General features: G+C 40.0%; 2 protein-coding genes and 1 long non-coding RNA gene across 4 annotated transcripts in view; 1 reads left to right on the top strand and 2 right to left on the bottom strand.

The window, feature by feature from the left end:
* The window catches only part of Mipep (mitochondrial intermediate peptidase), a 144,341-nt gene extending 136,027 nt beyond the window's left edge, over positions 1–8,314 (bottom strand). Inside the window, exons 1-4 of the mRNA XM_005337580.4 lie at positions 7,976–8,314; positions 5,184–5,357; positions 2,370–2,458; positions 733–819 (exon numbers count right to left, since the gene is read on the bottom strand). Coding sequence (XP_005337637.1) covers positions 733–819; positions 2,370–2,458; positions 5,184–5,357; positions 7,976–8,164 — 539 coding nt within the window. The 5' untranslated portion in view covers positions 8,165–8,314. The remainder of the gene's footprint in view (positions 1–732; positions 820–2,369; positions 2,459–5,183; positions 5,358–7,975) is intronic.
* A 67-nt stretch (positions 8,315–8,381) lies between these two features.
* On the top strand, positions 8,382–21,283 carry LOC120888404 (uncharacterized). Of its 2 annotated transcripts, XR_005732021.2 has the most exons (3): positions 8,382–8,510; positions 20,293–20,478; positions 20,719–21,283. It is a non-coding gene; the product is annotated as an uncharacterized LOC120888404 (long non-coding RNA). The 2 variants fall into 2 exon arrangements; XR_013423273.1 differs by having other exon boundaries at positions 20,293–21,283.
* Positions 15,888–20,410, bottom strand: LOC101974037 (uncharacterized). Its single transcript, XM_013363913.4, has 3 exons — positions 20,245–20,410; positions 18,152–18,214; positions 15,888–16,819 (listed from the first exon to the last, which is right to left on the bottom strand). The coding sequence occupies exons 1-3, from the start codon at positions 20,408–20,410 to the stop codon at positions 16,047–16,049; spliced, it is 1,002 nt and encodes a 333-aa protein (XP_013219367.1). The 3' UTR covers positions 15,888–16,046.
* Positions 21,284–22,377: the final 1,094 nt, after the last annotated feature.

The following is a 22,377-nucleotide window of genomic DNA, read 5'->3' as shown; positions in this document are numbered from 1 at the left end:
AAACAAATGTGACCAAAAACTGAGATATCCAAGGTCATATATCAAATATTCTTATGTATTGACTTAGAAATTTGACTTTTTGATTCATATTTATTAATCTGTATTCTTTTTTTTTGATGATTGAACCCAGTGGCACACTACCACTGAGCTATATCCTCTTTTTTCTATTGAGACAGGATCTCACTAAGCTGCCCACAGTGGCTTCAAACTTGTGATCCTCCTGCCTCAGCCTCCTGCCTCAGCCATGCATCTAGCTAATAAATTAATTTAATGAACCAAAGCAAATCATTTCAAAGATATTGATATCCACAGTAAATAAATCCATTTGGTAATATCTTCCAATGGTATCAATTATGGAACTTTAAGCATAAAGGTAAGCGTAATTATCAAATGTTTATAGTTCATTCATTCATTGGTGAAATACCTACTACATGTTGCCTCAGTGAACCAAATTTAGTGAGGTAAAATGATGATAAATAAACAAATGGATAAGATGCTGATGGAAATTACTAGGGCATTGAAGAAAAACAAAGCAAGATAAGAGAATGGGGCCTGACCTGGTGGGAAGAGGATCTATCATTTGAGTAGAGTCTTAGAAAAAGTGCAGGAGTCATGGAGATATATGGGGAGGAACATTGCAGGGAGCTATGTGTGCAGAGGATACTCCAAAGGGGAAAACTCTCAGCTTTACCACTAGAGTCACAGTCATAACAAATGCAAAGGAATGAGTACCTGGTTTCTACATCAAGGGAATCCATAAGCTTTTTATCAGATAGTAATTTCTGCAAACTTTGATATAATTCCACATTTGTGTTCAACCTAGAAAAAATTAAAAATAAAAAAAAAATCACTGATTTTCTTAAGTCTTATTTTTTACTCTCTCTATAAAAAAAGAAACCATATGAGATTATAATATACCCATTCCCAGAGGTTAAAAGTTGGGAGTAGATTTAGTCCTCCCCCTTCCTTTATTTGGACCAGGAATAACCTTATTAGAAACAGAACTATATAGTATAGAAGCAGGCAGTCTGTTAGGTAAAATGTCAAAGGTATTCACTGTCCTACAATATAAAAGAGTAAGTTCAAATCCATAGTCAGTAGTTAGGCCCAAAAAGCATAGAAAAGAAGCAAGAAGTGAAATACCCAAGCCTATCTCTTTTTTAATAAGAGGAAAGGAATGAGGATTGACAGGAGGCTTAACGGACAGGTTTTCCAGTCCTGAACTCAGCACTCTGAACCTAAACTTCCTGTATTCACCTGGGTGGGAGAGGCAGACCCATAGGAAAGGAAAGCATAGGACCTAAGCTTTACTGCCACATCCAGATGCAGATCTGTCCCTACTACTGGTCTGTGACCTTGCGCAAATTATTTAGATCTTAGGTTATTTTAAGGATTAAGTGAGATCATGTGTGAACCTGAGTATAATCCTCATACTAATAAACCACTGCCCATGTAGCCAGCCTGCTGTTAGCCAAAGCTCAGGAGGAAAGAGTCTACCATCCAACTTTCATCTCAATGGAGAAAGTACCTCAACCCCCAACTTTTGCTTTATGAAACAGTGTTAACAATGTTGCCTGGGCCCTGTTTTCCTGTACTAAGTAAATTCATGTCAGGCAAGCTTAGCTTTATACACATCTGACATGGTATCTTGCACCTAAGTGCTTTGGAATATAGCACTGTCCACATTTAAGTTATTTTAACAAGCACTTTAGAGTGCTCATAAATGGCTTAAAAACATTTCAATTTACCTCAAAATCACTTTTTAAAAACTCACTTCATCATAGCCTCAGCTTTCAGCCTGCCTCAGCCCTCCCACAACGTTTTATAGTCCCCTTAAGGCCCTCCTAATCCCAATTCAACAGGACTGCAAGGGCACTGTGTATATGTAATTTTGGCTTCTCACCCTATGGCCCCTAGCCATTTATGCAACAGCAATTTAATCATGTGATGATCTAGGAACTCCAATTTGCCACTAAGATACTAAAATGCCCTTATTTAACATAAACAATAATGATGATGAAAGTTACTGGGTGTTTGCTATGTACCTGACACCTTATAAGCACTTACATTTATCATATCCAATCCTCACAGCAAGCCTAAAAGGAAGGATTGACTTCATTATCTCATTTACAGAAAAGGAAAGGAACTGAGGGGAGATAAGTAACTAGCCAAAGTCACTGGCTGGGAGGTGAACCTGCTCCCAGAGCCCTCCCTTTCTCCAACCCTCTGGACAGTTACCCAGTGGTCACACACTCACACACCACTTCCCACCCTGTAGAACCCAGACAAGCACTATGCACAAAATTGCCTGAAGCGCAAATCCATGAAACCCTGTCTCCCAGCACTGGAGTGGAGAAGACAACACATACTTTTCTACCATGGTGCCAATACTTCTACAGGTTTCTTCCGCAGCCTCTCTGAATGCTGGCTCAGGGTGTGCAATTTTCACAAAATCAGCCTAATAAAGGAAAAAAGACAAAACCAAAAGCAAATGTGACAGATCGCTGGCTTCCAAGATCTGAGAGTGAAAATGAAAACCTGTTTTAAAATGTACCATTTGGCTCGAACTGTGCATTTCCATTACTGAATTTTCCCTCAACTAGAATGGCAAAGCAGCTTCTTTCTAGACATTTATTAATTCTGTTATTCCCTGGAACCAAGTTTGTTTCATTCCAAAGAAAATATTTCCATGAACTTGATTTTAGTGAAGTTTTTCTCTCAAATGAACACCAAACAAATTCTTCCTAATCCTATAGTTCAAAAGAACAGACCCTGGTTTCAAATATGCTAAAACTTTGTAACTAACTGTTTGCAATATGGTTCTCATGTGTTAACCTGGCCCCAGAGAATAACTGAGAGGTGCTTTTTAAAATATTCAACACATAGTATAATCTTAAAACCAACAACCACATTCTAGGCTTTGTGCAGAAAACAAAGACACATTCTCTTTATAGCTCTTTCAGTAAAATATAAATTCCTGACCCCATTTAATATGGCATGCAATGACAACTGCTGTTGCTATGTTAATCACTAGAGTTAAAATGAGCACAAATTTTTTTAAAAAATGAAATCATGTAAAACTAGATTTGAGTTTTCATGATAACTACAATCATTGCAATAGAAAATGAAATGCAGGGAAACTACAAAATATTACATACTTTCTTTATTCTCCAAAATGACGTGCATGGCTCTAACATGAAATAAAATCACCACAAAGTAAAATTTCCTAATTTTATTATCAAATAACCTTTAATGCAGAAACATTCAAATCCATAGTTTGATACATCTTTTGTAACAACAGGGAACAATAAAATAATATTTTATACTAAAGCACTTGAAAAACAAGCTATGTAAAATTTACAACATATTTTATAAATTAAAAATCTACATGTTGCAGAAGTTACAATGTTAAAAATCAAAACTCTAGCACACATTTTAAAAGTCTATTTATAATGGTGTTGAGGAAAATAATTCTATTACATAAAAACTGTTTTAAAAAAAGAATAACAAAATGACCATATGCTGAGAATTTATAAAACTACTGCCTTACTACCATGATATTGATCATATAAGTAATAACATCTTAAAAATTTAAAAAGGAAAAACATTCTTTGAATTATTTGACCAAGATTAATGCATATAAATCATGTTCTAGATTTTAAAAGTTTTTAAAATGAGGTACTATTATACATTACAAATATTTTTTTAAAACTCAAGACCGGACAAGATATAGGGCAGAAATTTCAAAATCTTTTAGTAAAAAGCAAAAACAAAAATGTAGAGTAAAATACTAGAACACGGCTTAATTAAGATGGAGACTATGACAAAAAATAAACAGTGAATTCCAGGATTCTGACTACCAAAGCCAATCTTTGATGATATATAAGTAAAATCTGTAACATACATTTTCCTTTTCAGATTTCAATGAAACAACTAGATGGATAAGGCTCCTCTGGCAGTGCATCTCCACAGCTTCTCCAGCATCAAAGAAACATGTCCTATGCACATACCAGAGGGAGATGAAGAAAACCCAGTATAACTGAACTGAGAACTGACTACTCAGAGCCCCAAATTTCATTCCTGAGGAAGATCCTTTAAAATATGATAATTTATCAATTTTCTTAAAACTGACTATTATAGTGGAGTATAATTATCTGAAATGTGTTACTGCTCAATTCAAATGCAGAGGAGGAAAGAAATTTTCTAAAAAAGAAAAATAACCCAAAAATGAGGAAGTATGCTGAGTGAAAGATAGTCTCAAAAGGTATACTGGGTTCCATTTACATGCCATTCTAGAGAAGGCAAGACTATAGGGATGAAGAACAGATTAGTGGTTGCCATCGGTGAGGATAAGAGGTGGGTGGAGATATGCTGAGAGGTAAAGCTATCCAGGTAAAGCTATCACCTGGGCCTACTGTCTACCTAGTTAGATCTAAAAACAAGGAAGCACCAGAATATAAGCTCCATTTAGCCAGAGATTGTGTCTGTTGTGTTCATAACTGTATTCATAGTATAGTATTCGGCTCAGCATTGAGTGAATGTGAGAAAAGAGGTATATAGTTAAATATCACATAGACTGAATCATGAATGATCATAAATTTAGATTATGTGTACCACTAATCACCTTCACTAAGCAAGATCTGACGTTTGGGGACTGAGAGAAAATCACACTTTTCTCAGCACTGAGTTTCTCAGTTGATGAAAAAATCTAGTTGTAATTCTATTTCAATTTTAAAATGTAATTAAAAATAATTGGTTTGACATCAGAAAAGGCAATACTGAAAGGTTTATAAAAAATTTTTATTCCTCTTATGAAAAAGGGGACTTATGTTATAAATGTACAAAAAAATTCCATTAGAATTTTGATAGAAGCTTTCATGAATAAGGGACCTTTGTTTAAAAAAATCTTTGCTGTATTAGTAATCATTCTTTTATTACATATTACATGAATATTTTATTTCATATATACATATTAAATTAGTCATAAATATCACCTTTCCTATATATTTTCCCCATTCCCATTGTCATACTTCAACATGACTTATACCCAACAGCTCTCAAATAATTTCAGGCATTTTTAAGCTTAGTCTAATATTAATCTTAAAAAAACAAAGGACAAACTTTATTTAAATGTTAATCATTTGAAAAAGAGATAGTCTCAAGTCTTAGACAAAGTGTCTTACCAAGTCAGCCACTCTACACAAAGCATCAGAGAGCTCATCAAAGATGAGCACGGTCTGGGGCCCAGGAGGGGTAGAACATGCGCGCTCCACCAGCAACTCTGTCTTTCTCAAGGCTTCTTCTTGTGCAATATAAAACCCCTCTGGTGCATTGAGCTCAGGAACTCCAAAAAGACCCTTAAATCCAAACAATAAATATAGTTTAAACCAAAGTTATGATTGGTTTGTATTAACTAAAAATACATTTTTCATGAAGGGAATCCTGGTTTTCATTGGTATATCATGATACCTGTCACTGTGGCTATCACATCACATTACCTGTGTCACTCCACAAAGATTAGACTGAAGATGTTAAGTATTTAACTTTTCTTCAATTTTCATAAAAAACAAAAATAGAATGATATGGTTTCAATTCAGTTCTGTCACCTCTGTAGCTTCAAATCAGGACAATTAAACAAAATAATTCTTGTAAACAACACTATAACAGTGCCTGGCACACTGAAAGCACTTACTTGAAGTTAGTGATAATCATTATTAGCTTGTAACTTTGACTAAGCTATTTCTTATCCTAGGCTTCGATGTCTTCATCAGGTACAATGAGGATGACAGTACCTATTCTCACAATAGGCATATGGATGCTGAATTACAAAGCATATGTAAAGTATTTATGATCATGCCTAGCATAGAGTAAGGTCTCAGTACAGAATATCAATTATTCTACAATTATAAAATAGGGAGGATGAATTAACTATAAAGCACGTAAATATTCAGAAAAACTTAATGAACACATTAAACTAAATCACAAACTAAAACTGGCAGCAAAATTTATACTTTCCAAAGACATTTCAGTATTTTAAAAAGACAAAAATCACTAATCTATTGGGAATGACCACTCTCTTATACCAGTTCAAACATTCTAGTTAATACCCTCAGGAAGGGAGAGGGAAAAAAACAGTATGCATCAAATACATGTCATGAAGTGTGCCATGTACTTTATGTAGGGTCTCTCATCTAAATCACATAATCCTAGAGTAGGAAGTATGACTATCCTTTTAGATACCCAAATATGTTTTAGGTTAGCAAAAACATGCTGAGACCACTCATTGATGGTGGGAAAGCCAGAACTTGTACCTGTTCTTTACATCTGCAAAGTCCACATTTTTTCCAATTTACTGCAATTTATATATTTGAAAGTCTTCTCTTCTGAGAAGATAAGCTCCTAGAGACAGGAACTCTGACCTTCATTTTTTAATGAGATGCTCAATAGCATGTCTAACACATAGGGGAACTCAGTGAAGGAAACAAGCAAATTGAGCAGATGCTTAACTTTATAGATTAATATCATGGAGATTTTTTGGAAACACCAACTGTAAAACTTACAAGTCTGATAAAGCCCACTGTTTGCACAAAAAGAGATGAATGAAGTTGTTAAACTCTCTTCAAGAATATGAAAAAAATTGAAGAAAACGAATAAAATACATTTGGAGGCAGAGTAGAATGGGAACCAAAAAAATTTAATTATTTACAGTGATTTAATTTGATTAAAGAATAAGCTTTCCTGTACAATCTTCCAGATTGCACTCAAGAATTCTAAATCTTGGAATACCTGACAAGGTAATCATAAAAACTACACAAACTTTTTTTTGAGACAAAAGAAAATATGCTATCAGTACATAATGCACAAAAGAAAAAAAGCTAAAACTAGCTATATATATTATCCATTCAAAACGAAGCTTATCTTTCCATCTTTCTATTCAGTAATTATAGGTAGTTTTCCTCAAACCAACTAATACCAACATTATGTACCCATATGAAATATCATGCAAAAAGAATTTTAAAGTTAATGAAGGGGACAAGATAGAAACAAACATACAAGTAAGTTCACTGCAAACATATCCTAGATTCCTCTTTATAAGGAAGGCAATAGTACAACGAAGAAATTTTGAAAGGCAAAAACAAAACTGATCCTTAACCTAAATGAACAAAATCTATACATGCAAAGTAAAATAGGAATCCAACAAGTCCTTTTCAAGCTTGACTTTCTTTGACTTTTCTTTGTTTGACGATTAAACAAATCAATCGTTTATTGATTTGTTCGTTCATTCATTTATTCATTCATTCAGGAGTGCCTGCTGAATGACACCATGATAGGCAGAATGGAGACAGAAATAAGAACCAAAACCACCGGGTTTAATGACTTCCTAGGGTAAATCAATGTGATCAACTCTAACCACAGAACTCTAGAAATCAGGCTCGTCTCAACGGAGTTCTGTGTTTTAAAGGAATATATATATATAAGAACACAGCTTTGAAATGATAAATGAATGGGTAATGGTAGTTAGGGGTCAATGGGATTACAATTTACGCCGCCGAAAACAAGTGTGACCCTGCAAAACGGCTACCTGATATCACCTGCAGGGCAAGGCCTCATAAGGCACTACCATAGGTTAGAAGCAAAAGCAAACTTTAGCAGGGGTGGGGCTGAGTATAGCGAGAGGGCGGGACCGGCAGACCAAATTCACTGCTACTGCCAGAACCAACTGTTTTAAATTCATTGGTAACAGGCTGCTCACGCAGACGCAAGTCCACAATTTAGTGGAGGGGCCACTAAAGACTGCCCCGCCGATCCTCCTTTAAATAGGACCCTCAAAGAGGTAGCAAGCAAGGTTACCCCGAGGGCCAAAGACACCCCACAGTGCAACGTTTTGCTATCCAGTTCCTCCAAGACCCGAATGACCTAGTCCGGAACGCCGCTGGTCGTGCAGACTTGGGGAGCCCCCTCCCACGCCGCTCACCCGGCGCTCGCCGAACAAGTCCAGGCGGCGGCCCTGCGGTTTGACATTGAATGCGGCGCCCACCGGGGACCAGCTGGTGCTGACCCTTCGAGCCTGAATCCCGGCTCCGAGACTGCCCCGAGCGGCTCGCCCCGGCCGCAGAGCCGCCAGTCCGGCTGCGAGGCTGCCCAGTCTTCGGGCACACAGCATGGTGCACTCTCAGTAACCTCTTCCCCCAGACCAGGGCCGTAGCTAGGGCGCCGCAGCTCCAGCGGGGAGCGCACTACTCCTCGTTTCCAAGGCAGCGGCCCACGCCGCACCATGCGACGCCCTAGCTTCCGGATCAGGGCGAAAGGCCTTCAGGACGTGAGTACGTCCTCGCAAGAGCGTCGCCCCGCTACCTTCTCCGCAGCCGCTGCGGTCGTGCGCCCCCGTGTGTCTGAAGTAAGGAACAGAAAGGACTTATCCCGCCTTAGGGGACTTGAACCATGCCGAAGAATCTTTATAAATTTGAATTTTTCCAGGAGCAAGAAGGGAATACACAGGTCGCAGCAAGGTGAGTTCTTGATTACTTCTCCAGGATGACTCACTGCCAAAACCTGTGGAAGAATCCACAGGAGATAGCACGCAGTCCAATCAGTCTGGCCAATCTTGTCTCCATTCTCACAGATGGTTTAAGACTACACGCGAGTGCTATTGTGTGCAATGGAGTGAATTAACTATTCGTGACTAATCTATTTTGACTCGTAAAGTTATAATGAATTACAATATCAGTTAGAATCTCCCTAAACTTCAAGCAACTATATAGAAAGGAAAAGAGGTGGGGCTGTGGGATGGAAGGCGGTAGGAAATTCTGATCTTAGGAATTGAAATGGAAGAATGATGGTGCTAGTTTGGGAAAACATGGAAAACTCTTCGGATAGCCTTAGCCCCCTCTAAACGAATGGCAGCCACACTAGATTTGGATTCAAGGTCCAAGTTCTTGTCCAAGACCAAAGCTTAACCTTGCTAAGCTTCTGTGTTCCCGTTTGCAGAAAGGAACGTGTATTAGGTTCATTGTCTACTTTACAGGGAGGAAAGGAAGGGAGTTTAACAGGGAAGTGTTTTTAACCTTGAGAAACTAATATGGATAGTGGTGGGGAATCAGTGGTTAGAAAGGGGGTTGTGAAAAAGGGCCTGGACAAGATGTGCCTGGACAAGCCCTGAATCACAGTGCCCAGAGACAGACCTGCCTCTCTGGTCTCAGTGGAATAGGCTGCAGAATGAGGAATCCACACAAGACCAGCCCTTTGAGAATTGACCCTTCTACAGAAGTAAAGCTTGGTGGATTGGGAGGGGGATGAGAAGATGACCCAGGTGTTAGAGTCTGTAAACAAGTCAAAATAATACCTGGCATTTTGCCAGGGGAAATGTTAGAGTTTGTAAACAAGTCTGGATGGTGCCTGGCAAAATGCCAGAGGGAGTGGTTTGAAAAGTAACAAAAGCAAGCCATTAAGTGTGGAAATTCCTTATTGGTTGACTGCTGTATCTAGTTTATGTTAATTAGATAAGCTATGTGGAATGTATAAATACTACTGTCCTACAATAAATGGCTCCCGTACACAAGTTATTCGTCACCCCCCCCCTTATTTTGCTACAGCCAGACTCCAGCAGAGGTGGACATTAATTATTAATGCCTCGCCTGTCAATCAATACTGTTAGCAAAATGCCAGGGGCCATACAGACTGGTAGTGGCTCTGAGCACCCAGGAAAGCAGACAGGAGGGAGAGCCTGCTAAGACAAGCTTGTCCGCTCCTCATCTGAATGAGTCGGCAGCTTTATGCAGGAGCCAGATACTGCCTGGTTCTTATAAATCAGTGTCTTAATGGGGAGGGCATTGAGTCTTCTGTGAACTAATGAAAGAACTAATGAAAGAATCAAACTTTCCATCCTCTGTGTCAGCCTCCAAAATCTCTGGGATTACAGTGCGCACCAAAATACCTGGCTTACTGTCACATTTTTTTTAAAAAAAAAGTTCTTCACTGAAGTATCTTCAGAGCTTTATCTCATCCTGAATATTTTGTCCTAGGGTAAAGCTCTGCTCATTTTCACATTATCTGTTGGCTTTGAGCAGTCCAGAAAACTTCTCCAAAGTTCCAGAAAACCAGAGTGAAAGCCAAGTGCATACAATCTGTAGACAACTTCTCACCCTTCCCCCCCTCAAATTTTTGGTTCAAAATCAATTCTTTTTTTTTAATTTTTAATTTTTTTTTAGTTTTAGGTGGACACAATATCTTTATTTTATTTTTTATGTGGTGTTGAGGATCAAACCCAGTGCCTTGCGCATACCTGGTGAGCACACTACCACTTGAGCTACATCCTCAGCCCCTCAAGATGGAATTTTCACTTTATCCTGGTAGGAAGAAAAATCCCAGTTGATAATGATAGAAATGATAAATAACAACTGAAACTGGGTTTAAAAGACCATTCCTATAGAATTCCTAAAAATTATAAATTCTTTATTTCATTGTTTATACATGCTCAGTTGTGATTTCATTTTCTGCTTTTTTAAATCAAAGATTTAAAGTTATTTAAAAATCACCAAATTTCTAACTCCATGTTGATCAATATCACACTATCAGTAGTTGATCGGTTCTTAGTGGCTCATGTTTCCTTGTGGCAGCCGGCTCTTATGTCCTTAGAGGAGCAACCAGCCCCTTACAAAGCGGTGGCAAATGTATCATTTAAAAGAAAGAAAGAGAGAGAATATATTAGTCAAAAATGTTTATTTTATCATCTTAGTGAAAAATGTGTTTCAGATCTGACAGCTTCTTTAGCCCAGGATGGGTTTTATGCAAGGGTACCCACCATTTATAATGTAAACACTTAAGCTTACATGCTCCCTCAGTGACTGGTGCTAAGTTAACAAGGTGTCTTTTGTCTCAGACAGCCTGACAGAGTTAGGTAAAACTGCATTCCAGATTCACAGACAACCAGTGAAAAATAATTGCAAATGACAGATTAGACTCCCCCAAGTCTACTTTATCTTTTGAAGTCCTTTAAAACATGTTTTACATCATGTCTTCTATATTTGTCCCACAAAAAAAAGAATATCATAAGAACATCTTTCCTATGTGCTAGTCATAAAAGTTTTTTTTTCCTTTATGCATATGTCATTCTGTAAATTTTGTTCCTAAGTTAGATGAGAATTGATGCAAGTATTCCTACCGTTGGGACCATAGCAAAACCAGAATTTGTACTGGGGAAAAATAGCCTGGATTGTTGCAACTGAAAAAATGCAAAGCTGCCAAAAAAATAACGACATTCATGCTCAAAAAATGACTATAGTCCGTCATTCTGCAATAAGAGGTGTCTTGTGGGAATTTAAGGAGGCATCCACTCTAGGGGCCATGCACATGCTAGACTAGGACTGAGAGCAATGCCTACTTAAATTTCACACTCTGTCTCCCTCACTTGCCTTACCATATCCTCCTTCTGTTCCACAGGAAATGTAAATAAAACAAAAAAAAATCTATAAAAGACATTATTTCTATGTCTGTATACTTCTAACATTTTGCATAGTCACCAAATACATTCATATCTTGTTATCCATGGAACATCAGTTCCAAGACCCCCTGCAGATACCAAACTCTGACGATGCTCCAGTCCTTTATATAAAATGGCATAGGATATGCATAAAATACATCTACATACATCCCCTTAAATAGAGTTTAAATCATGTCTAGATTACTGAAGATACCTAATACAATATACATGTTATGAAAATAGTTATACTGTATTATCTAAGGAAACATAACAAAAAAAATTATACATGTTTACTGCAGATAAAATTGTTTTTCCAAATTTTTTGATCTGTGGTTTGTTTTATCTGGAGTTGTAAACCCACAGATATGTAAGGCCAACTGTAATTTTAAAATGTTTTATCTATAGCAGTGCAGCTTGCTTGTAGTGATAATTCAGAAAAATCCCTCATCCCTAGGGAACAAACATTACCACCTAAACTGTGTTGATGGTTGAATATAGATAGAACACCTGTAAATCCTGTAGTTTCTAGGACAATCCCAATCTCAAATGGCACATTCTGTCAATGGCATGTCCCATGTTGTGGTGTAGAAAATTCCACAGCTTAAACATGCACTAAACTTGAGTCCTTTTGTTTTAACATAAGGAGAAAATTTTATTTTGGTTCATAGTTTCTGAGGTTCCAGTCCTTGACTAGGCAGACCCTTAGTTTTTGTGCTATGGTAAGACAGGATGTCATGGTGGAGTACTTGGTGGAGCAACACTGCTCTTCTCATGACCGAAAAGCAAAAGACCAAGCTTAAGTATTTACCCCAGAGATTAGAAGCTACCCTAGAACCACACACAAGTTACAATCAACACATTAATTGTTAATGTTATGTGCATAATTAACTGTCACCACCTGGTAACCCTGGTGAAACATCATCCAAAAGGTCTTATTTTTGGTTTGAGGAGCAGTGCTTACAGTAAGATCATGTAAAGGACTGAAAAACTCATGCCAAGAATGATTCTTTCAAACTCAAAGGTTGCCAGCAGTCTTTTTTTGCTTAGGCAAATTTTCTAATTACATACAGTTTAAGTTCTCAGTATAGAAAAGTATATCAAGTTGACTTAAGTATATGTAATTAATTGCAGAATTTTAGACTAGAATTGGGACCCTGTGAAATTTTTCAGTTTGGCTTTCATTGCTCAATAAAAACCAGGGGCACAGAAAAGCTAAATAGCTCATCTAATTCACATCCCTTATCCTGGCTGAGTCAGCAATTCATATATATCAACTCTCAGTCTTGGGCTTTTCCCACTATGATCATGCTTCCCCTCTCCTTGGACTAGGGACCACTTAATATTCTTTTAGAAGAAAGTGATAGAAATGACAACACCTGCATGAAATTGGTTTAAGCAAAGAAAATTTGTTGGCTCACCCAACAAAATAGCCCAAGGATGGCTCTGCCTTTAGGCACAACTGGATTCAGAGGCCCAAACAATGCCATCAGAACTGATCTCTTACTACATATTCTGTTGCTTCCAAGTGACTGAGACCGGTCATTTATTAATAAAGAGGTTTATGTCTTACAGTTCCAAAGACTGGAACGTCCATGGAGCATGGCACCAGCATCTTGGGAGAGCCTTTTTGCTGTACCATAGCATGGTGGAGAGCATCACATGGCAAGGAAGAGCAAGTGTGCCAGTTCAGGTCTCTCTTCCTCTTCTTAGAAAGCCACTAATACTATCATAGGGACCCCACCCTCATGACCTCATAATAATTCCAGTCAACTCTCAAAGGCCCCTCCTCCAAATACCATCAACATATGAATATGGAGATAAAGTTTTCAACACAAATAATTTGAGCGACCCATTTAAACTACAGCAACTAGATTATGTCTAGCTGTTTGGCTTCATTCTTAGGCCCTACAGATTAGTAAGAAGCTGCCAGGAGCTTCAAGCCTTCAACCTCCCCCTTCTAATTTCAACTAAAGAAGAGCACGTCTGTGGTCAGCAAGCCCAGCTAAGTTGCAGATTGAACATCATTGGTTCTGAGCAGATCAAGTGCCATCTTGCAACTGTGACCATGGTCAGGAGGTGCTATTCTGTTTAACCAGTCCTGTGTCCCATGTCCAACAAGCAGGGTAGAGTTTACACCATCTGAAAGACTTTTCCACATTAGGATACGGACAGTAGGGTGCCTCTACTTGAAGGTAGGGAAATAGATGGGACCTGTCTAAACAAGTGTCCACTACAGGTCTGAGGGACAAGTTTCCCTTTAACCTACTCTCTTAATAAACTTACCCCTCTCCTGTTCCTCTACCCCTGTAACTGGTGTCCACAACCAGTAACTTTTTTTTTTTCTCTTGCATAAACCTTTGAAACTAGGCATGGGTAGATAGCTCAGTGTTAAAGTGCAAGGTCCTGTTGTTAGGTTCAATCCCCAGTACTGAAAAAAATATCTTTAGAAGTTGAATAGTGAAAAGGCCTAATGGAATTTTTCTACGGTTTTGGACTACCTTGGAACCTGCAAGCTCTTTCTCCTTCCTCTTTTTACCTTTTGAAATGAGAATGTCTATTCCATACCTAGACCATCATTATATTGGGAAAGAAGATAGCTTGTCTGATTTCATAGGTTTTACTGATGGAGGAATATTTTTCCCCAGGATCACTCACAGACGACCCCTCTCCTAGAACTGATTTAAATGACTTGATGGTGAGATTTTGGACTTAACAAACAGTTGATGATGAAATTGTTGAAACTTTGGGGGATATTAAGATGGGGGGATATTTTCTGTATATGGGAAGGGCAGCTAGTTTGTGGGGGAGGCAGAGAGCAGACTGTTAATGAATTGAATTGTATCTCACAAAAATGATCTGTTGAAATCCTGATCCATGAGAGTGGCAAATGTGACCTTATATGGAATTAGGGTCTTTGCAGATATAAACGGGTTAAGATGGGTCATACTGGGTTAAAGCAGACCCTAAGGCAATCTGCAAGAAGAGGGAATTTTGGACACAAGCACATACAGAAAGAAGACAACCATATGAAGTGGGGATAGAGATTGGAGTGATGCTGCCACAAGCCAAATGCTGCCATGGGCTACCAGAAGCTGGTCACCAAAGAAGGACTTTCCTTCAAATATTCAGAAGGAGCCTGGCCGCTGACATATGGCCTTGAACATATGGCCTCCAGAACTATGAAAGCATACATTTCTGGTTTTTTTTTTTTTTTTTTTTTTTTTAACCACCAATTTGTGGTTCTTGGTTGTAGCAGTCCTAGAAAATGAATACAGAGTCAGGACAATTACTTATTGGTGTGTTATCCTTAGAGGAAAAAGAGGACATCATGTCTCTATATTTCCCTTTCCATTCCCAAAAAGCCTAGTCAAGGGAACAATAAGAGCAAGTTCTGGCCAGAATGTCCAGGTAAACATTTCCAGTGTCCACTGGCTTTCTTTTATGTATGAGGGGAACTAGAGAAAGTTAGTGTTATCTGTGGAAAGCTGCTTTGTTGCACACCAGGGCAGCTGCTCCTTGGGATGCTGGGAATACAAGGAATAGTGCAAACGAAGCCAATTAATAATTTGTCACTGCTTCTGTAGCCTAACTTATGAAAATCCCTCCCCCTGTGGTCACCAGTGAGGATCACAGTACTGTGAGAGGGCAGTGCTTGTCCCAGAGGCTGTCCCTGGACAAAGTCTTGTGAGAGATAGGAGGTGCTATTTCCTAGCAAAGTAGAGGAAGCCCCATGTGAAATAGAGGTGCACCTGTCCAGCCTATGGCCACTGGTCTTTCTGGCAAAGGATCTGTCAAGCCCATCACCGCCAGATCTCCTCCATAAGCATTTCTGAGCAAACCTTCTGCCTCCTATCCCATCTCTGATGACTTTCTTGGCCTCTCCATAAGCTCTTCCACTGCCTTCGCTCTCCTGGGCTGTGGACATTACAGTTGGATTGAGTAGCATTGAAAACCTAAATTAGAAAGTAAGCAAAGTATCTGCAGCCTTCTGGGATTTCATTGTCATCAGCCTAAAGCTCTGATCAGCACTAAGTGGAATAAGCATTGTTTTTGTGTGTTATACTGGGGATGGAACCAAGGGCCTCACACACGCCAGGCAAGTGCCCTACCACAGAGCTTACTTTTCTTTCTCACTGATGTCCTGAGAAGCATAGATGAGCACTAAATCATCATACATCTCCTTAGAACTGTGAGTGGTAGCCGTGCTCTTCCTATCAGAAACACGCGAGGGGTTCCCCCAATCATGGGAGTGATGAAAAACGTTAAATAAATTATAATAAACAGGGGCTGGAGATGTATCTCAGGAGTGAATTGCTTGCTTTGTATCCACAAGGCCTTGAGTTTGATCCCTAGTACTGCAAAAACAAACAAACAATAACAACAACAACAACAAAAAAAAAAACAGGGCAACTATTTAAAAATTTACTCTTTGGAATATTGTAAGTGACACAGAACCATTTTTACAAGTGATTTCCCCATTTGCACCTTTTAAAGATGATTACAATAATCTTAGGGATTATAAAAGCTAATTCTGACCAATGGTGATGCAGATGTACAGTCTTCTGTGTCATGAGCTGCTGAAGAGAAGGAAGCCTGTGAACGTTGTGTCATCGTCCTCATCTGCAAACAAGCCATTGAACCTCTCTCCTCCTGTCACCTGCATCCACACCTCATCCCCAAGCTTCAGCTCCAGGACCATACCACTGGAGGCCTGGTCCTCAGAACTCATATAACCATCCTTGGTATGCAGTATTTTTACCCCATTTTTGACCAGAGATACCTGCACATTCCGGGAGAAAACAGTGAGGTGGTAGGTGAAGTAATAGACCCCAGCCACGTGGCAAGTGAATTTCCCCGTCGCCACATTATAATGGTTGAATTCGTTATAAAAGATCTTGTCGAATTTAATGGGTACATCGGAAGGCGGAAACTTGCTCAGCACTGTGAGACCCACGGTGAAAGCACTCTTTGGCAAGACTGGAGTCTCACCCATTTTTCCTTTTTCTCCTCGATCCCCTTTCCAGCCTCTTACTCCCCGAACTCCTGGCTCACCCTGGGGTCCCATAGGTCCAGCTTCTCCCCTGGGACCCGGCTTGCCAATGGGACCTACAGGGCCAGGTAAGCCAGTGGGGCCCATAGGTCCTTCATTGCCTGTTAGACCTTCTGGACCAGTGGGACCCACCTCACCTTTATCCCCCTTCTGCCCCTGAGGGCCAGTCTCTCCTTGGAGCCCTTTCTCTCCCATGGGTCCAACAGATCCCTTTGGCCCATGCTTCCCTGGGGATCCTCTGGAGCCTTGATCGCCTTTGATGCCTTTTGCTTCCACTTTTCCATCTGCTCCTGAATAGAAGAAGAGAAAAAAAAAGAAATGGTCTGTTAAATATTCCCTTGTGAACAACTTTGGCTTTTCTGTTATTGAACATTTAATTGAGATGGAGTAGTGCTGAGGTTCAGTATCTGCTCAGGGTTTAGAAATTAATGAACTCCCCAATTACAGGCATGTGGGCACACATACATGCATGTACACTCTCATACACAAAACACCTTTTGACTCCTGTCTCCTAAACGAGAAATGATAACCCTTTACCATCTAAGTCCACCATGTTGACCATGAAACAAGGCCAAACATTAAGAGAAACACTCTTCAGAGCAGGGCAGCACTGCAAACAGCAGATTGATTCAGGATACTTAGTTAACAGTTGCTCAGACCTAGTGAAGTGATGCCCCCTAAGAAATTTCTTGTGACACAAAGTCAAGTCTTGAGTATGGCATTCATCCGTCTCTAATGTCCAGCCCCAGCCTGCTCATTCTACCAGTTGGTTTTCTTTATTCTATAGATGCTTGGTGCTTCTGAGTTGCTTCCGCCCCAAAGGGAACATAGTGGTTGCAAGCGTGGATTCTGGAGGTCAATGCCAGGACTCCATCCTCTCTCCATCCCTTGTGCTCATGGGATGTCAGGCCAATGAGTAAACCTCCTACACCTCTGTTCTCATCTATGAAATCAGGACAGTAATGCTTCCAAGTTCACAGGGCTCTTGTAGCCACTGAGTCAATACGTGAGAAGCACTTAGAACAAGATACAGAGAACCATCTTTCTCTCCATCGGTTGCCAACTGCCAGCATTCATCCCAATTCCAGGGCCACCCTCTCCATGCAGTGGGGCCAGAGGCACTGAGTCCAAATTCTTCTTCCTTGGTGCTTATCCAGTAAGTCAGGGTTCATCAGACTGTCTGCCATTGGCCAAATCTGCCTTTATGTTTTTGTAACAGCCCACAAGCTAAGAATGGCTTATGGGTTTAAATTGTCAAATATAATATTCTGTCCTATGTGAAAATTATGAGGCTCAAATTTCAGTCTTTATACACACAGCTTCACTGAAACACAGCCACGCTTATTTATGTAGCGTCTATGGCTGCCTTTCACGACAATGGCACAGTTTAGCAGACACGATGCAGAGCTGAAAATATTTACTATCTGGCCTTTTACACAAAAAGCTTGCGGATCCCTGTGCTCGTTGTGGGCTTCTGGAGAGCAAGAACTGAATGGCCTCCGTTGTTGGGACATCCTCAGAGCCACATAAGGACTCATCCATAGTAGCAAGCACATAATAGCTATGGTGAAATCGTGTTAGTTCCACATTAGAGCATGGTTAATAGGAAGCCAGCTTCTGACCTCGTTCTCCTTTCTCCCCGCTCATTCCATCCTTCCCTGGGCCACCGGGATGTCCTGGTTCTCCTAGGTGGAAAAGAAGAAAACAGATGAGTTGAAATTCCAAATCTGATTTTTCTGGCCACTGGCCTCCATGGGTGGTGTGAGGAGGAGAGTGCTGGGGGTGTCTCCTGGGGTGGAGAGAGGCAGGCATGAGTGAGCATCTGGGCCTCTTATCTGTGTTAGATGAATGAGTTATATTGAATCAGGGCACTTCCCAAGCACCCACTTGTAAGATGTGCCACACGTGAGCAGCAAAGAAGGTTGAGAAAGAAATGTGTGGCTGGAGACACTGATGTTCATGATTGCGGTCACCGAGAGACTCCAAGCAGCCCAGAGCCAATGTTCCCAAGACAGCCCTGGGTACTGTGGGACCTCCAAGTGGGAGTCATCCTTACATTAATTCCTTTCCTGTTCTCCTCTTCTCCCTCCCCAGCCATAAGTCTTTCTCTTTTGTTTCCCTGCTTAATTCTCAATTCTTGCCATCTCTCCAGCAGTGACCGCTAAGCTTTCTTAATCACACAACCTCAAATAACAAAACATGAATGGGGACCTCACCAATGCACATATATGTGCATCTGAATTGTGAACAGGTCATGTACTAAACATGCATTCATTATAAAGCATACAAACAATTTAAAAGGAAAAGATAAAGAATATGTGAATTGTTAGTGTGAGCAATATGATTAAATATTTTTCTAAGAAATAACGTTATATGCAATATATATATGGAAAATATATAAAACATATATACTTCTAAGAAAATGTAAAACTAGAAAGAATGGATACAACTGAAGAAAAATGCAAGAGATTCAATAGGGAAGAAAGAAACTTGGTATTGGTTGTATGTTTTACCTTATTCCTTCTTATGTATCATCCATCTCTTTTGTGTATATAAAATATTTTAAAATAAAAATTTAAACCCCATAAGTTAAAAAATAAAACAAACACACTATTGTGGTCCCATTGGGAGAGTAAAATAATTGGGTTCATTAAGACTTAAGTGTTCCTATTAACTTGCACTGGACTTTCTGCTACCCAGAAATGAGATAGGTCTAATGACTAAATGTGACTAAAACAGCATGGATTTTCCAGAGATATTATCCAAGAGAAGACTTCACAGAGTATATTTGCATGGTGGTGGTTGGAAAGGAATAAAGTTGCCTCCTGGTAAACTTCAGCCTCACCCCGCCCACTCAATAAACTGTCAGGCCTCCATATAAAAATAAGCAATGTGTAGCTTTAAATTGCATGCCATATTGAGTAGCAGGATGAATTCTCACATTATCCCACTCTATCCTGGTCAGAATGTGAATCATCCCTTTTTCTACCCTGTGTATGCTTCCTGCCTATTAGTCACTTAGTGGCCATCTAAGTTATTAGATTGACTGTCCTCAGGATCACAGTTCTTATATTTAAGTAACCCTTATTTTATGTCCTCTAAGGGCAAGAGTAGTGATGCTGGCAATTTTATTACAGTATAGTGTTACAAATGTTATATTTTATCATCAGCTATTATTAATGTCTTACTGTGCCTAACTTATAGATAACTTTTTCGTAAGTATATCTGCATAGAAAAAAAACATAGTATATATAATATTCTGTACTGTCTATGGTTTTAGCCACTCATTGGCTAAAACCTGCTGGAGGTCTTGGAACATAACTTCCTTGAATAATATGGGACTGTGGTATTTAGCCATCAGCCCTCTCTATTGGCCTCATGTTACTGAAGATGTGTCATAAGCATTGCTAAGGCAGGAAGATTGATGACGTTGTATACTCCTGAATATGTCCTATAACATCAGAGACAATGGCTAACAAACAGTATCCCCAGGGGATGAGAAGCCCATGAGGGCAGGGCCATGTCAGCCTAGTCCTCACTCCATTCCAGCACCCAGCACAGAATCTGACAGGAGAGGACTCTTGATAAGTGTTTGACATGTGAATGATGAGGGTTCAGTGGATGACCGGGAAACCACACAGAGAACAAACACAGATGTGATAAGGGGTTGATGGCATCAATGGAGGGCAGCAGAAAGCCACCAGGTGGTGAGTACCTGCATTCCCCTTTTCACCCTTGGCTCCATCTCTTCCATCTCTCCCAGGCAGGCCATTGTGACCAGGATTCCCCGGGATGCCAGGGTGCCCTTGCCTGCACGTGTCCTGTGAGTTTACGCTCCCTGTACAGACTCCCATGGCAAGCAGCAACCACCAGATCCTCATGGTCCAGATGACAGAGTCTGAGCTAGAAGACAGAAACGGAAAGAGAAAAGGAGAAACCTTGGTCACTGGTACTATGAACACAGACTCTGCTCCTTTGCAGTGGGAAATGGGCCCATCCTTACTCAGACGAGGGGCAGTATGGTCAGGGCAGATGAGAGTAGAAACCTGGGAGCTGACCACAGTGGTTGCAATCAGGAAAACACATTGTCTTTAGGAGGGAACACAAGTAATGAGGATCATTCTTAATGGTGATGATAAATGAGGAAGCCAAGTTTGAGATCAGGATACTCTTTTATTTATCTTTTCAGTTTTGTCACTGTGACAAAATACCTGAGAAAACCAACTTCACGAAGAAAGGTTTGTTTGACTCATGGTTTCAGAATCCTTAGTCCAAGGTCACCTGGCTTCACTGCTGTGGCAAGGCAGAAACATGGCAGAAGGCCATGCTCACCTCAAGGTAACCAGGAAGGAGAGACAGAGAAAGGGGCCATGGATAAGAAATACCCTTCCAGGGTATGCCCCCACCACTCCCCCCCCATGACCTACTCCTCAATTAGGCCCCACCTCCTGAAGCTTCTACTACCTCCTAACAATGCCATCAGCTAAGAGTACACCAGTGGATTTATCCACTGATGAAATCAAAGTCCTCATTATCCAATTCACTTCCCGAGAGCCCCACCTCTGACCATCACTGCATTGTGGACCAAACCTTCAACACATGACCTCTGAGGGACATTTTGTATCCAATCTATAAAACCACTTCCTGGAGCCAGAGAAGAATGCTTACTCACAGGGCCGATGAAAAGACCAAATTTGATCATGATGTACATGAAAAAAAGCACATGATAAACAATAAAGCCATCGTAGAATTACCATCTATCTGATCCAGCAATTTCACTTCTGGGAATATTTCTGAATAAATTGAAAACAGAGATTTGAACTGAGAACTCATGTTCAGAATACCATTGTTCATAATAGCCAAAAAGTGGGAAAAATCATCATGCCCATCAGTGGGTAGATGGACACACAAAAGGTGGTACGTGCTTGCAATGAAATAATGTTCAGTCTTAAATAGGAAGGAAATTCTGACCCATGCCACAACATGGACGAATCTTGAGAATATTATGCTATGCAAAAACAAGCTAGCCAAACAAATTTCTGTCTGAGCCACTCCTAGGAGGCATCTAAATTAGTAAAGCACATAGAGAAAGTAGGGCAGGGGTTTCCAGGGATTGGGGAAATTAGGGGGAATCAGAAACTTGTATCTAATGGGTACAGGGTTTCACTTTGAAAAGATGAAAAAGTTCTATAGATGGATGAGGTGATGGTTGTATGATAATGCCACATGGTTTAATACCACTAAATCGTGCACTTAAAATGGTTAAAGTGATAAATTTCATGTTAACATATATCTTACCACAATAACATACTAAATTAAAAAATTAGGTGGACACAATGGATCATGCCTATAATCCCAACAACTGAGGAGTCTGAGGCAAGAGGATCCCAGTTTGAGGCCAACCTTAGCAATTTAGTGAGGTTTTTCACTAAGCACTTTAGTGAGATCCTGTCTCAAAGAAAAAAAGAAAAAGGAAAAAAGTAAAGCATTCCGAGTAGTCCTTCTGTGATTAAATATATTCTTTGAATGTAGATCCATGAAGGATCTGCTCACACGCATATGTGTGTATGTGCACATGCATGCACACACACACACACACACACACACACACACACACAAAAGGTCACACAATTTTGGAGAAGTGCGTTTTCAAGTCCTTTTCTGTATAAATGGTGCCCCCCCCCCTCCGCCCCAGATCTTTGATTGCTTTCGAACCTCATCAGGAGCAAAGACAAAGAAACCTCAAGGGGCTGAATTGTGAACAAGGGAGGAAGAGATAACTTGGAAGAGTGTTCCAAACAAAGGGAACAGACTATATAAGCGCCTGCAGGAATGTGGATGGATACTC

This window comes from Ictidomys tridecemlineatus, chromosome 6 (genome assembly GCF_052094955.1).
Source record: "Ictidomys tridecemlineatus isolate mIctTri1 chromosome 6, mIctTri1.hap1, whole genome shotgun sequence".
NCBI lineage: Eukaryota > Metazoa > Chordata > Mammalia > Rodentia > Sciuridae > Ictidomys > Ictidomys tridecemlineatus.
The sequence above is the reverse complement of the archived record's forward strand: the minus strand, read 5'-3'. Positions and strand labels throughout refer to the sequence as shown.

Excerpts from the sequence above, each read along its gene's own strand:
- LOC101974037 (XM_013363913.4), bottom strand. The coding sequence starts at position 20,410 with ATGAGGATCTGGTGGTTGCTGCTTGCCATGGGAGTCTGTACAGGGAGC. Across the intron at positions 18,215-20,244 it reads GGGTGAAAAGGGGAATGCAG|GAGAACCAGGACATCCCGGT; the intron begins GTACTCACCACC and ends TTTTCCACCTAG. Across the intron at positions 16,820-18,151 it reads CGGGGAGAAAGGAGAACGAG|GAGCAGATGGAAAAGTGGAA; the intron begins GTCAGAAGCTGG and ends TCTTCTATTCAG.